Below are 15957 nucleotides of genomic sequence, written 5' to 3'. Positions count from 1 at the left end.
CAATATCCTATTGACTGATAATGGTGTGAGTAACACCACCTGTCGACTGAAGACTGCGGGTGTGATGTTGCTTACAGCGGATGAGAAAAATTATGTTTAATCAATGCATTTTATATCTCCTTTTGTAATGTACTTACAGTTAATATGTTTTATTGACAAATGATGCCACATTTTAATGAAAACAAATAATTATAATCAATGCACGTTAATAAGTCATGTGATATAAATAGTTTATAAAATTTACAAATTTTAGATTAGCATAATTCTCTCTGGACTGACAAGCTATCAGCTGCCACATATGACACCACTATGTACAGTACACGGCAATGGTACAAGAACTGCATTTAATGATATATTTTGGAATTAAGTGAAGTCTCAACATCAGAAGAGTTATCAATATAGGTTTAAACTAATGTTCTTTTATGATTAGGTGTTGTTCAGTTGTACTGAATATCGTTCGTAGTTACCACTGAAATGAATTATTTTGCTGTATCCCAAACTGAGTGTACATGGTGCTGCCTCTAAGGGATATTTAATCATACCATCTTTCCCTCCCAAAATGGTGGTCTATTTTCATTGGTTATCGCTAATTTTATCCTGATTAATTGTGTTTTTATTAACTTTTATATTAGATTATTTTTCTCCAAAAATGCTTTCATATTTTAAAAGTAGAAATTTACTCATGCTAATATATATATATATATATATATATATATATATATATATATATATATATATATATATATATATATATATATATATATATATATATATATTAGAGAGAGAGAGAGAGTCTTTATGCCAGCAGCATCTGGTGTTCTTAGGTTCATACGCTCACCCGTCCAAGTACTAACCAGACTCAACTTTTCTTAGCTTCGCTGAGCCGAAAACAAACGGTATTACCAACGTTTCGAACGTTTCGTATTGTATTTCAGCCCCGCGAAACGGTTTTGTGTAATTGCAACTTGTTAATTCTTTCAGTCTGGCTGAGGCCATCAGTGGTTGATGATCTTTGGTATATAATAAAAGATCAGTATACAAGATATTCTTTTGCACAGTTTTATGATTTTGCTATATCATTAAGGATTATTATATGTTTGATATATTGTTGAAGAGGGAGTGATCATTCCCTTGGAAAATATCCATTATTTGCCTTTTCATATACTGACATGAAATACAGGCAGCGTAATAGAGTTTGGTTAATACGACATTTAACTCCCTATACACATAAGACGTTGGTGAAGGGAAAACGTGTGTAAAGACTTAATTTCACTCACTGTTTTGATAAGTTAACTACGTTTTCTGGAAGTTCATGAACTGTTCAGATTTTATGGAATGTAGTTGATACTTCTAAAGATATTAAGATAAAGTAGCTTTTATACCCCATCCCATGGAGACAATTAATTGAATTATTGAAATAAAAGAACAATCGTCTGTCAGTTTGATGATTCTTTCGATTTATGCAAACTCTTTTGAAAAAAAAGTTTGGTAATGTTAATTCCTTTTACTGTATAACTTAACTCCTAGGAAATTATAAAATGAGCTCTGCCTAGCCTATGTGATCTTTTTTAATACATGCTAATAAAATTATGATCTCAAAGTTGCTAAAGTGCTACCCTTGAGAGCCTAATAGAATACACATCAAACACCTATGTCCATTAATGTACGGTCATGACACATTGACCAAAAATTACCAAGTTATATATTTTGGCAATATTAATATAATTTTCAGAATTTTGTGTAAGTTGCTGAAACGTAAGAGCCGATCACTTATTATTCTAAACAAATATTTTTGGGGCACATCTCCTTGAGTCCTACTCATCAGACTATCATGACTTCCGCCTGAACCCTGGTATCGTGTACGGTCACCATCACATTACTTCTCTTGTACCGCCCTAAAAAACGTACCATTGTACCACAGATGTTACATGAACTGTCACTGCTCCAGGAGGTTGATACGATGGCGAGGAAAAGATATAGTTGATTATAATGTATATGGGAGAGGATTATAAGAGAATGAAAGAAAATTTTGTTCAATACGAGACTTTATTTCTGTAAGATGCGAGACTAGAGAGACAAAACTCTTCATCGGTCTTATGGTTGAGTGTGAGAAGTGGATAAATGCAGACCATGTTTGTGTTTGTGGAGAGAGTAGCGTTTGTGTTGATAAAAAAAGGAGAAATGCATGAAAAAAATTAATAATTATTTTATCAATTTTTTTTTACGGGGATTAGCCCACCCGGGCACAGATCACTGACCCACATCAGGGACTGCGGGGCGAAAATATATTACTAAATACTAAATAATAATAATAATAATAATAATAATAATAATAATTATAATAATAATAATAATAATTAATCAAATTAATAGCAAATTAATAAAATAAAAAATTAAATAATAATAATAATAATAATAATAATAATAATAATAATAATAATAATAATAATAATAATAATAAAAATAATAATCTTAATAATAATAATAATAATAATAATAATTATAATAATAATAATAATAAATAAATACAAAAACGAAAAATAAATACAAAATGAGAAACGATATACATTATGTATGTTGTGTTGTCCAAGTAAGAGAAACAATTGAGACTCTGCAATTGTGTGTAAATGAGGCAGAAAGTCAGATCAGCAACCTGGGACTTGGTCACAATTTTCGTGAAACCATATGGCAGCAGGGTCTACCATTAGACAACACATTATGCTTCCAATATCTTCCCAGGCGGTAGTACCTCCCTGTTTGGTCGCTGCTTACTGCCTAGTACCTTATCATTTTCCATCAAAATTATTTTTAAAAACTATTTTCAGCATCTAACTATCAAACCCGTATAGGAGAAGAGATGAATGACTCGAGAACATAATATTTTGAAAATAATGTTCGTCTGGGATTTCAAAATACAAGAAACTGTTAAGGTTTTATTGGTGTCAGTATTTATTACATCCTTTGAGATGGTGTTTATGGAAGTAATAAGGCAATTGTTATAGGTCCTTGGGCGAATCTTCCTTGTTGGTAGTTAGAACAAGTTGCTGCTCTAGTAGAAACGTTTTGTCGACTATTAGATGCAAGAAGCTCTGTGAGTAGCCTCTTGTAAGACTGAGTGACGGTATATTTCTTTCCATAACCGTTGGTACTCGTGGTGCAGTAATTGCCGTAAAAGGCTGTGTTGTCAATTTAGTTTGCTGATTGGTTTGGTGGATAATGGTGCACAACTTATAGTTGTGCTGAATATTTGTTTTGTTTTTAATGCTGAAAGTTTAACCCAATGATCTATTTGTTATGTTGTCTCATTGTATGTAGGTGTAAAAGTCTCAAGGGGTGGCTGTGTGCTGGTATTTACTCGCAGGTTTCGTGTTGACCTGCGTCACAACACAACGTCTCTTTAGTGGCCTCACCGTCGTCTTCCCACGGGCCATCACAGAGCCTCACGTACAGGAACACCTGTGTGTGGCAGTAAGACATTTTAACACATGATTATTAGATTAAACGCTCATTTTTAAAGTTTATACACTGTGAAGCTTATAAATAATTATGTATTTTTCCAGAGAGTATGAATAGTTGTGTGTGTGGGGTTATAATTTGTTTCCATGCATGTGTAGACTACATTGGATATTTTCCTATTAGTCGTACGGGTACAAGATCAGAAAAATATAAGCAATGTTACGAATGATCATTGTGATACTCAAATCATAAAAAGTCTTAAATCATAGTCCAGACCAAGATACTTTGGTTATAAACAGTGTATTTATGCAGTTGAACCGCAACTTTTTTCTCCATTGTCTTGCGATTGTTCTAAACATTCGTGATCTAATTGGTAAACATTGTTCCGAGTTTAGACCCAACTACACCGAGGAATTGACGGAAATAGCAGTTATCAACGTGGCATCACTGTGTGAAGGAGTAATGCTCGCGTGTGGTGAAAGAGGGCGAATACCAAAGCGAACAACTAACGACGTTCAGTATTTGAATCGTGCACCGGCGTTGTGTTGAATCAGCTAAAATGTCCATCGATTTCCATTGTACCCATAATAACTTTATGTTAAATAAATATATGTGATTATGCAACACCATTACATGTGTTTGTCGCCGTTTTCATTATAATTTCTGTCTTCATGTGTTTATTCTTACCACCAAACCATTGCACAGGCCACAATCACTTCGTCGACTGATCAGTGTGTTACCAAACTTGGTGAAACCTGTCCACACGCAGAAACTTTGTATCTTGTTTCGCATTTCCGACGGGAGACAGAAAACACGTACAATCCTGTCTTGTAAATATTTTGAAACAATTTTCAACTAATTTGGTTGTTGCAAATCTTTGGGGATACAGACCTAATCTTGTCTCGTAACAGTATAAAGACAATGCTGCTCAACAGTGTAGAAGCATTGTATCTTGGTCTGGTCACGAATTTAGAAATTCAACTATTTTCGAAACTTTAGTTCTAACCGGTAGTTAGTTAATGTCAAGACATCATAGAAATTTAAAGACAAGCAAGTGACTTAATCTTAAAAGGGTGTCACTGAAGTATTGTTGCCAGGCAACAAGAATTACAAATCCATTTAAATCCAGAGAATCTATTTGGAATTAACTTTAGATTTAATGCACTAGCTTTCATTTTGTTGTTCCTGCACAAAAGAAGGTATTATTGTGCAACAGCTTCATAAGCTTTAAACCTTTTTTTAACCAGTTAGTTTAAGGATTATAATTGTACAGGTCTGTGGGTAATTTCCACCCTGTGATACTTTATAACAGGACAAGACAAGTAAAATGGGCCAAGATGACCTTTCGCTGCTTAAAAATTACTAAGCTATAAATCTAGAACACCAAGAATAACAGGAATAACAGTGGTCGGTATATACCAAAGACTTAAGGCCTCAAATTAGATTTGAAAATAACACCAAGGGCCAGGAACTAGTGTTCTCTTGTGAGAACTGCTTGTGACGTCCCCTTTATATACCTTTTGTGACGTAGTTCTAGCAGCAGTTATCGGATAATAATTGTTATTTACTCAGAAAAATAAGTTCTTCCCTCTCTCTCTCTCTCTCTCTCTCTCTCTCTCTCTCTCTCTCTCTCTCTCTCTCTTTCGCACTTGCTATTTGTTGCACAGACTCGTTTATCCTCCATATTCTTTATCGTTTGCTTTATTTCAACGTGTATTACTTCAGACTTACTTCAGTTGGCCCAACGACGTCTTTACCCTCTTCAGCCAGGTCGTCACACATACTCTGGCCCACCGTCTTGCCGTCGGGAAGCTCGAAATTCAGGTCTCCTTCGCTGGTCATTTCGTTCCACTGTAAAGAAAATTTTATTTCTCCTGGCTAATAATGACACGGATTTATATGATTTAGCTGAAGCTCTAATGTATATGTTAAGATGTTAACTGCTTTATTTTAAAAGATTTGTGTTATTTGAGTGCTAGTGCTGTGATAGTAACATTCATATAGAAAATTATGGTGTTTGGGCTTACTATTTTTCCGGTAAATAATTCAGTATATGGCAGTAAAGGCTCACCTCTGTGCGGCATCTATCATGACAGTCTTGTTGATCTTCACAGTTTTCCACATCGAAGGCCTCCATGGGGAACACTTCTTCCTCCTCTGCAGACTCAGTAATGAAGGCGCCACAGTCACACTCTGGGACTCCTTGAGCCCTGCCAGTAGGAGTGGCTGATTATATTTCTATTTTAACATTACTCTTCATTCTGTTACACGTTAGTTAGCGTAAATGATCTTCGCATTTGTCAACGGGTGGAATTATACCCAAATTTGCTCCCATTTTATTTGTGGTTGAGAGCTGTCTGGGGAAATAAATATCGTCTGGTAATTAAAGTTTAAATTATTTTGCTAAACGTAATTTTACTTTAGATTTAATCCACAGAATAATGCATTATCGAGATTCTGTTAACAATGTGATGAAGCGCTTTATTTTTTGTTGCCCTTCACACCATGTGATCTAAATATTTGTATATCTACCGGTGATATACTGTACGCACACAGGGCGATGTGTGCAGAAAGTGTCTTCCATTCTCTTCTTGATCTCAAATCTATAAGAAATAAGTCTTAATGGATATAATGTTCAGTAAATAATACATGAACTATTAAAGTGTTACCTTTTACTTAAGATTGTTATTTACGTTATAATACATATGAACGCTTTAAGGTCTTTAAGTGAATAAAAAAAATTATACTAGTCTATCAAGAATTAAACATTATAAGAGATACACATATCTATCGTCGAGGATGTTGAAATGTGCTTAGGTTCTAAAAATATAAGTTATGGTGAAATATGAGTAATTTCCTGGTCGTGAACATTAGCCTATAATATGCAGTATATAATTATGTTTAAGCCTTGTTCATCTTTCCTGACCATAGTCAGTCAATTTTTTAAAATGTTGTATAATATTATTAGCTAGAGTTATGTCTTACGAAAAAATCCAGTCAATTATATAACCATAACTATTGTAGAGTAGTGAAGTGTTACCATGTGAGGGCAGTGAGGGAGAGGAATATCACGAGGAACTTCATCTTGCTTGTCAGAAGTAGTATGAGGACCAACATCCACCAACCTCTTTTATACTGGCTGTGTAATGACCCCAGCAAGAGTTCATCGTCACCCAGTCAGCTGGACAGTCTCAGGCTCCCTATCCGCATGACTGAAAAAAAAATTGCATTTTTCCACGGATGATCATGAAAACTTATAAACACCTGTCTTAGAAGTTAATGAATATTAATATAGTACTGAACGTTTTTCTAGATTTCCTTTGAAATCGTACGTGTTCCTTAAACTTTGTTATACGGTACTCATTATGCATGAAAAATCTTTTGACATGAATCTAACGTTTCATATTGTCTCCAATGATTTTTTTTTTTGCATTATTAGGCCATCAGGAATGTTCTTGGCACTTCCATGTTTTAGTAGCGATGTGTTCGATGCATTTACTGTGTATCATAACAATAGATATTTAGCTTTTTTTCATTTTGAATAACGGTGTATGAATTGATTATAGGAGTACATGTAAAGAACCTAGATAGTTACTGTTAATTTAGCCAGATGAATGTTATCTCTACTAATATTCAACTGATGGATCCAGGACTTGCCTCGCTTGTTCGATCACGAGGCATCCCCACTCTATCCTGCTGTAAATGGTTACATGAACTTACAAGCACGGGAATGTTAAGGAGGTTTGCTTGCATAAAACAAGCTTAGAATATAGTGTGCTGTATCCACACTTTTCTAACGGCCACTCGAGCTTATGGTCCCTACTGCCACTTTCAGATAATGATAAACTATATCAAATGCGTTTTAGGCTTCTATTGTTTAAGCATACTTTTGCATTATAACATTGGTGGAATACAAGAGACACGTTATATGTAATTCCATTTTTTTATTATGTATTGTAGAGTGTTTGAAGTAATATAGAATAGGCACTTAAGAACCATTATTGATGGTAAGAAAGAAACATATATTGAGATAATTATAACTCCAAGATCATAACACTGTCATCCACGCGATCACCTGTTAGAGAAAGTCTACTATATTACGGACGGTTAGTTATTTGATTCTCAAGGAGTTTTTTCTACTGCCAGGATTATTAAGTAACTTTAAATTATATCCTACCAAAATGGGTCTCACTGAACAGTTTCACCATATAATATTTAAAAAAAAAATAGATTGGAAAAAAAATTATCTAAATGAATCACTATATGATTAACTGATATATCGATCAATCAATTTAGGTGGCAACTTTTATTCTAAGTGTTGGCAACTGTGAGGTTCCCGGATTATCTTAGTAAACAATCCTACATTTTGCATCTCTTTAAGAAACACCTTTCGATTCCTCTCATTCATCTCAGTCTCTGCCTTACTCATTAATGTCTCCTCGATATCGTAGGAAGAGTTTTTTTTTTGAGGGGGGGGGATGAAAGACACCAAAAGTTTATTATGTGGACCTTCTCACATGTTGACTGAACTTACCAATATTATTGGAAATGTGCGAACCCCCTCTAGAGTTATTTTAAGGACACTCATACAGATACACAGGCAGAGAGGACTAGGAACACTAATTTGCCTCGTGTATGTTGTCAGTGCTGTTAAGAGTTCAATATCCTATTGACTGATAATGGTGTGAGTAACACCACCTGTCGACTGAAGACTGCGGGTGTGATGTTGCTTACAGCGGACCAGAAAAATTATGTTTAATCAGTGCATTTTATATCTCCTTTTGTAATGTACTTACAGTTAATATGTTTTATTGACAAATGATGCCACATTTTAATGAAAACAAATAATAATAAACAATGCACGTTAATAAGTCATGTGATATCAATAATTTATAAAAACTTACTAAATTTTAGATTAGCATAATTCTCTCTGGACTGACAAGCTATCAGCTGCTACATATGACACTTCTGTGTACAGTACACGGCAATGGTACAAGAACTGCATTTACTGATATATTTTGGAATTAAGTGAAGTCTCAACATCAGAAGAGTTATCAATATAGGTTCAAACTAATGTTCTTTTATAATTAGGTGTTGTTCAGTTGTACTGAATATCGTTCGTAGTTACCACTGAAATGAATTATTTTGCTGTATCCCAAACTGAGTGTACATGGTGCTGCCTCTAAGGGATATTTAATCAAACCATCTTTCCCTCCCAAAATGGTGGTCTATTTTCATTGGTTATCGCTAATATTATCCTGATTAATTGTTTTTTTATTAACTTTTATATCAGATTATTTTTCTCCAAAGTGCTTTCATATTTTAAAAGTAGAAATTTACTCATGATAATATATATATATATATATATATATATATATATATATATATATATATATATATATATATATATATATATATATATTAGAGAGAGAGAGAGAGAGAGAGAGTCTTTATGCCAGCAGCATCTGGTGTTCTTAGGTTCATACGCTCACCCGTGCAAGTACTAACCAGACCCAACGTTTCTTAGCTTCGCTGAGCGGAAAACAAACGGTATTACCAACGTTTCGAACGTTTCGTATTGTATTTCAGCCCCGCGAAACGGTTTTGTGTAATTGCAACTTGTTAATTCTTTCAGTCTGGCTGAGGCCATCAGTGGTTGATGATCTTTGGTATATAATAAACGATCAGTATACAAGATATTCTTTTGCACAGTTTTATGATTTTGCTATATCATTAAGGATTATTATATGTTTGATATATTGTTGAAGAGGGAGTGATCATTCCTTTGGAAAATATCCATTATTTGCCTATTCATATACTGACATGAAATACAGGCAGCGTAATAGAGTTTGGTTAATACGACATTTAACTCCCTATACACATAAGACGTTGGTGAAGGGAAAACGTGTGTAAAGACTTAATTTCACTCACTGTTTTGATAAGTTAACTACGTTTTCTGGAAGTTCATGAACTGTTCAGATTTTATGGAATGTAGTTGACACTTCTAAAGATATTAAGATAAAGTAGCTTTTATACCCCATTCCATGGAGACAATTAATTGAATTATTGAAATAAAAGAACAATCGTCTGTCAGTTTGACGATTCTTTCGATTTATGCAAACTCTTTTGAAAAAAAAGTTTGGTAATGTTAATTCCTTTTACTGTATAACTTAACTTCTAGGAAATTATAAAATGAGCTCTGCCTAACCTATGTGATCTTTTTTAATACATGCTAATAAAATTATGATCTCAAAGTTGCTAAAGTGCCACCCTTGAGAGCCTAATAGAATACACATCAAACACCTATGTCCATTAATGTACGGACATGACACATTGACCAAAAATTACCAAGTTATATATTTTGGCGATATTAATATAATTTTCAGAATTTAGTGTAAATTGCTGAAACGTAAGAGCCGATCACTTATTATTCTAAAACAAATATTTTTGGGGCACATCTCCTTGAGTTCTACTCATCAGACTATCATGACTTCCGCCTGAACCCTGGTAAAGATGGTATCGTGTACGGTCACCATCACATTACTTCTCTTGTACCGCCCTAAAAAACGTACCATTGTACCACAGATGTTACATGAACTGTCACTGCTCCAGGAGGTTGATACGATGGCGAGGAAAAGATATAGTTGATTATAATGTATATGGGAGAGGATTATAAGAGAATGAAAGAAAATTTTGTTCTATACGAGACTTTATTTCTGTAAGATGCCAGACTAGAGAGACAAAACTCTTCATCGGTCTTATGGTTGAGTGTGAGAAGTGGGTAAATGCAGACCATGTTTGTGTTTGTGGAGAGAGTAGCGTTTGTGTTGATAAAAAAAGGAGAAATGCATGAAAAAAATTAATAATTATTTTATCAATTTTTTTTTTTACGGGGATTAGCCCACCCGGGCACAGATCACTGACCCACATCAGGGACTGCGGGGCGAAAATATAATACTAAATACTAAATAATAATAATAATTATAAAAATAACAATAATAATAATAATAATAATAATAAAAACAATAATAATAATAATAATAATAATAATAATTAATCAAATTAATAGCAAATTAATAAAATTAAAAATAAAATAATAATAATAATAATTATAATAATAATAATAATAATAATAATAATAATAATAATAATAATAATAATAATAATAATCTTAATAATAATAATAATAATAATAATAATAATAATAATAATAATAATTATAATAATAATAATAAAAATAATAATAATAATAATAATAAATAAATACAAAACGAAAAATAAATAAAAAATGAGAAACGATATACATTATGTATGTTGTGTTGTCCAAGTAAGAGAAACAATTGAGACTCTGCAATTGTGTGTAAATGAGGCAGAAAGTCAGATTAGCAACCTGGGACTTGGTCACAATTTTCGTGAAACCATATGGCAGCAGGGTCTACCATTAGACAACACATTATGCTTCCAATACCTTCCCAGGCGGTAGTACCTCCCTGTTTGGTCGCTGCTTACTGCCTAGTACCTTATCATTTTCCATCAAAATTATTTTTAAAAACTATTTTCAGCATCTAACTATCAAACCCGTATAGGAGAAGAGATGAATGACTCGAGAACATAATATTTTGAAAATATTGTTCGTCTGGGATTTCAAAATACAAGAAACTGTTAAGGTTTTATTGGTGTCACTATTTATTACATCCTTTGAGATGGTGTTTATGGAAGTAATAAGGCAATTGTTATAGGTCCTTGGGCTAATCTTCCTTGTTGGTAGTTAGAACAAGTTGCTGCTCTAGTAGAAACGTTTTGTCGGCTATTAGATGCAAGAAGCTCTGTGAGTAGCCTCTTGTAAGACTGAGTGACGGTATATTTCTTTCCATAACCGTTGGTACTCGGGGTGCAGTAATTGCCGTAAAAGGCTGTGTTGTCAATTTAGTTTGCTGATTGGTTTGGTGGATAATGGTGCACAACTTATAGTTGTGCTGAATATTTGTTTTGTTTTTAATGCTGAAAGTTTAACCCAATGATCTATTTGGTATGTTGTCTCATTGTATGTAGGTGTAAAAGTCTCAAGGGGTGGCTGTGTGCAGGTATTTACTCGCAGGTTTCGTGTTGACCTGCGTCACAACACAACGTCTCTTTAGTGGCCTCACCGTCGTCTTCCCACGGGCCATCACAGAGCCTCACGTACAGGAACACCTGTGTGTGGCAGTAAGACATTTTAACACATGATTATTAGATTAAACGCTCATTTTTAAAGTTTATACACTGTGAAGCTTATAAATAATTATGTATTTTTCCAGAGAGTATGAATAGTTGTGTGTGTGGGGTTATAATTTGTTTCCATGCATGTGTAGACTACATTGGATATTTTCCTATTAGTCGTACGGGTACAAGATCAGAAAAATATAAGCAATGTTACGAATGATCATTGTGATACTCAAATCATAAAAAGTCTTAAATCATAGTCCAGACCAAGATACTTTGGTTATAAACAGTGTATTTATGCAGTTGAACCGCAACTTTTTTCTCCATTGTCTTGCGATTGTTCTAAACATTCGTGATCTAATTGGTAAACATTGTTCCGAGTTTAGACCCAACTACACCGAGGAATTGACGGAAATAGTACTTATCAACGAGGCATCACAGTGTGAAGGAGTAATGCTCGCGTGTGGCGAAAGAGGGCGAATACCAAAGCGAACAACTAACGACGTTCAGTATTTGAATCGTGCACCGGCGTTGTGTTGAATCAGCTAAAATGTCCATGGATTTCCATTGTACCCATAATAACTTTATGTTAAATAAATATATGTGATTATGCAACACCAATACATGTGTTTGTCGCCGTTTTCATTATAATTTCTGTCTTCATGTGTTTATTCTTACCACCAAACCATTGCACAGGCCACAATCACTTCGTCGACTGATCAGTGTGTTACCAAACTTGGTGAATCCTGTCCACACGTAGAAACTTTGTAACTTGTTTCGCATTTCCGACGGGAGACAGAAAACACGTACAATCCTGTCTTGTAAATATTTTGAAAACATTTTCAACTAATTTGGTTGTTGCAAATCTTTGGGGATTCAGACCTAATCTTGTCTCGTAACAGTATAAAGACAATGCTGCTCAACAGTGTAGAAGCATTGTATCTTGGTCTGGTCACGAATTCAGAAATTCAACTATTTTCGAAACTTTAGTTCTAACCGGTAGTTAGTTAATGTCAAGACATCATAGAAATTTAAAGACAAGCACGTGACTTTATCTTAAAAGGGTGTCACTGAAGTAGTGTTGCCAGGCAACAAGAATTACAAATCCATTTAAATCCAGAGAATCTATTTGGAATTAACTTTAGATTTAATGCACTAGCTTTCATTTTGTTGTTCCTGCACAAAAGAAGGTATTATTGTGCAACAGCTTCATAAGCTTTAAACCTTTTTTAACCAGTTAGTTTAAGGATTATAATTGTACAGGTCTGTGGGTAATTTCCACCCTGTGATACTTTATAACAGGACAAGACAAGGAAAATGGGCCAAGATGACCTTTCGCTGCTTAAAAATTACTAAGGTATAAATCTAGAACACCAAGAATAACAGGAATAACAGTGGTCGGTATATACAAAAGACTTAAGGCCTCAAATTAGATTTGAAAATAACACCAAGGGCCAGGAACTAGTGTTCTCTTGTGAGAACTGCTTGTGACGTCCCCTTTATATACCTTTTGTGACGTAGTTCTAGCAGCAGTTATCGGATAATAATAGTTATTTACTCAGAAAAATAAGTTCTTCACTCTCTCTCTCTCTCTCTCTCTCTCTCTCTCTCTCTCTCTCTCTCTCTCTCTCTCTTTCGCACTTGCTATTTGTTGCACAGACTCGTTTATCCTCCATATTCTTTATCGTTTGCTTTATTTCAACGTGTATTACTTCAGACTTACTTCAGTTGGCCCAACGACGTCTTTACCCTCTTCAGCCAGGTCGTCACACATACTCTGGCCCACCGTCTTGCCGTCGGGAAGCTCGAAATTCAGGTCTCCTTCGCTGGTCATTTCGTTCCACTGTAAAGAAAATTTTATTTCCCCTGGCTAATAATGACACGGGTTTATATGATTTAGCTGAAGCTCTAATGTATATGTTAAGATATTTACTGCTTTATTTTAAAAGATTTGTGTTATTTGAGTGCTAATGCTGTGATGTAGACATTCTTATATATAATTATGGTATTTGGGCTTACTATTTTTCTGGTAAATAATTCAGTATATGGCAGTAAAGGCTCACCTCTGTGCGGCATCTATCATGACAGTCTTGTTGATCTTCACAGTTTTCCACATCGAAGGCCTCCATGGGGAACACTTCTTCCTCCTCTGCAGACTCAGTAATGAAGGCGCCACAGTCACACTCTGGGACTTCTTGAGCCCTGCCAGTAGGAGTGGCTGATTATATTTCTATTTTAACATTACTCTTCATTCTCTTACACGTTAGTTAGCGTAAATGATCTTCGCATTTGTCAACGGGTGGAATTATACCCAAATTTGCTCCCATTTTTTTTGTGGTTGAGAGCTGTCTGGGAAAATAAATATCGTCTGGTAATTAAAGTTCAAATTATTTTGCTAAGCGTAAATTTACTTTAGATTTAATCCACAGAATAATGCATTATCCAGATTCTGTTAACAATGTGATGAAGCGCTTTATTTTTTGTTGCCCTTCACACCATGTGATCTAAATATTTGTATATCTACCGGTGATATACTGTACGCACACAGGGCGATGTGTGCAGAAAGTGTCTTCCATTCTCTTCTTGACCTCAAATCTATAAGAAATAAGTCTTAATGGATATAATGTTCAGTAAATAATACATGAACTGTTAAAGTGTTACCTTTTACTTAAGATTGTTATTTACGTTATAATACATATCTACGCTTTAAGGTCTTTAAGTGAATAAAAAAAATTACACTAGTCAATCAAGAATTAAACATTATAAGAGATACACATATCTATTGTCGAGGATGTTAAAATATGCTTAGGTTCTAAAAATATAAGTTATGGTGAAATATGAGTAATTTCCTGGTCGTGAACATTAGCCTATAATATGCAGTATAAAATTATGTTTACGCCTTGTTCATCTTTCCTGACCATAGTCAGTCAATTTTTTAAAATGTATAATATTATCAGCTAGAGTTATGTCTTACGAAAAAATCCAGTCAATTATATAACCATAACTATTGTAGAGTAGTGAAGTGTTACCATGTGAGGGCAGTGAGGGAGACGAATATCACGAGGAACTTCATCTTGCTTGTCAGAAGTAGTATGAGGACCAACATCCACCAACCTCTTTTATACTGGCTGTGTAATGACCCCAGCAAGAGTTCATCGTCACCCAGTCAGCTGGACAGTCTCAGGCTCCCTATCCGCATGACTGAAAAAAAAATTGCATTTTTCCATGGATGATCATGAACACTTATAAACACCTGTCTTAGAAGTTAATGGCAATTAATAAAGTACTGAACGTTTTTCTAGATTTATTTTGAAATCGTACGTGTTCCTTAAACTTTGTTATACAGTACTCAATATGCATGAAAAATCTTTTGACATGAATCTAACGTTTCATATTGTCTCCAATGATTTTTTTTTTTTTGCATTATTAGGCCATCAGGAATGTTCTTGGCACTTTCATGGTTTAATAGCGATGTGTTCGATGCATTTACTGTGTATCATAACAATAAATATTTAGCTTTTTTCATTTTGAATAACGGTGTATGAAGTGATTATAGGAGTACATGTAAAGAACCTAGATAGTTACTGTTAATTTAGCCAGATGAATGTTATCTCTACTAATATTTAACTGATGGATCCAGGACTTGCCTCGCGTGTTCGATCACGAGGCATCCCCACTCTATCCTGCTGTAAATGGTTACATGAATTTACAAGCACGGGAATGTTAAGGAGGTTTGCTTGCATAAAACAAGCTTAGAATATAGTGTGCTGTATCCACACTTTTTCTAACGGCCACTCGAGCTTATGGTCCCTACTGCCACTTTCAGATAATGATATACTCTATCAAATGCGTTTTAGGCGTCTATTGTTTAAGCATACTTGTGTATTATAACATTGGTGGAATACAAGAGACACGTTATATGTAATTCCATTTTTTTTATTGTGTATTGTAGAGTGTTTGAAGTAATATAGAATAGGCACTTAGGAACCATTATTGATGGTAAGAAAGAAACATATATTGAGATAATTATTACTCCAAGATCATAACACCGTCATCCACGCGATCACCTGTTAGAGAAAGTCGACTATATTATGGTCGATTAGTTATTTGATTCTTAAGGAGTTTTGTTCTACTGTCAGGATTATTAAGTAACTTTAAATTATATCCTACCAAAATGGGTCTCATTGAACAGTTTCACCTTATAATATTTAAAAAGAAAAATAGATTGGAAAAAATCTAAATGAATCAATATATGATTGACTTATATGTCGATCAATCAATTTAGGTGGCAACCTTTAT

General features: G+C 34.2%; 1 protein-coding gene across 3 annotated transcripts; it reads right to left on the bottom strand.

Annotated features, from left to right (window-relative positions):
* Positions 1–2920: 2920 nt before the first annotated feature.
* On the bottom strand, positions 2921–14776 carry LOC121877885. Of its 3 annotated transcripts, none has more exons than XM_042383824.1 (4): positions 14688–14746; positions 5528–5666; positions 5188–5307; positions 2921–3456 (listed from the first exon to the last, which is right to left on the bottom strand). In XM_042383824.1, exons 1-4 carry the CDS (start codon positions 14729–14731, stop codon positions 3352–3354), a joined length of 408 nt encoding a protein of 135 aa, XP_042239758.1. In that variant the 5' UTR covers positions 14732–14746; the 3' UTR covers positions 2921–3351. The 3 variants fall into 3 exon arrangements, with proteins under 3 accessions (XP_042239758.1, XP_042239756.1, XP_042239757.1); XM_042383822.1 differs by lacking the exon at positions 14688–14746 and adding an exon at positions 6497–6583; XM_042383823.1 differs by lacking the exons at positions 2921–3456; positions 5188–5307; positions 5528–5666 and adding exons at positions 11114–11649; positions 13382–13501; positions 13722–13860 and having other exon boundaries at positions 14688–14776.
* Positions 14777–15957: the final 1181 nt, after the last annotated feature.

The sequence above is a fragment of the Homarus americanus genome, unplaced genomic scaffold (genome assembly GCF_018991925.1).
Source record: "Homarus americanus isolate GMGI-L3 unplaced genomic scaffold, GMGI_Hamer_2.0 scaffold24523, whole genome shotgun sequence".
Lineage (NCBI taxonomy): Eukaryota > Metazoa > Arthropoda > Malacostraca > Decapoda > Nephropidae > Homarus > Homarus americanus.
Note: the sequence above shows the minus strand (reverse complement) of the source record. Positions and strands in the feature narration are given on the sequence as shown.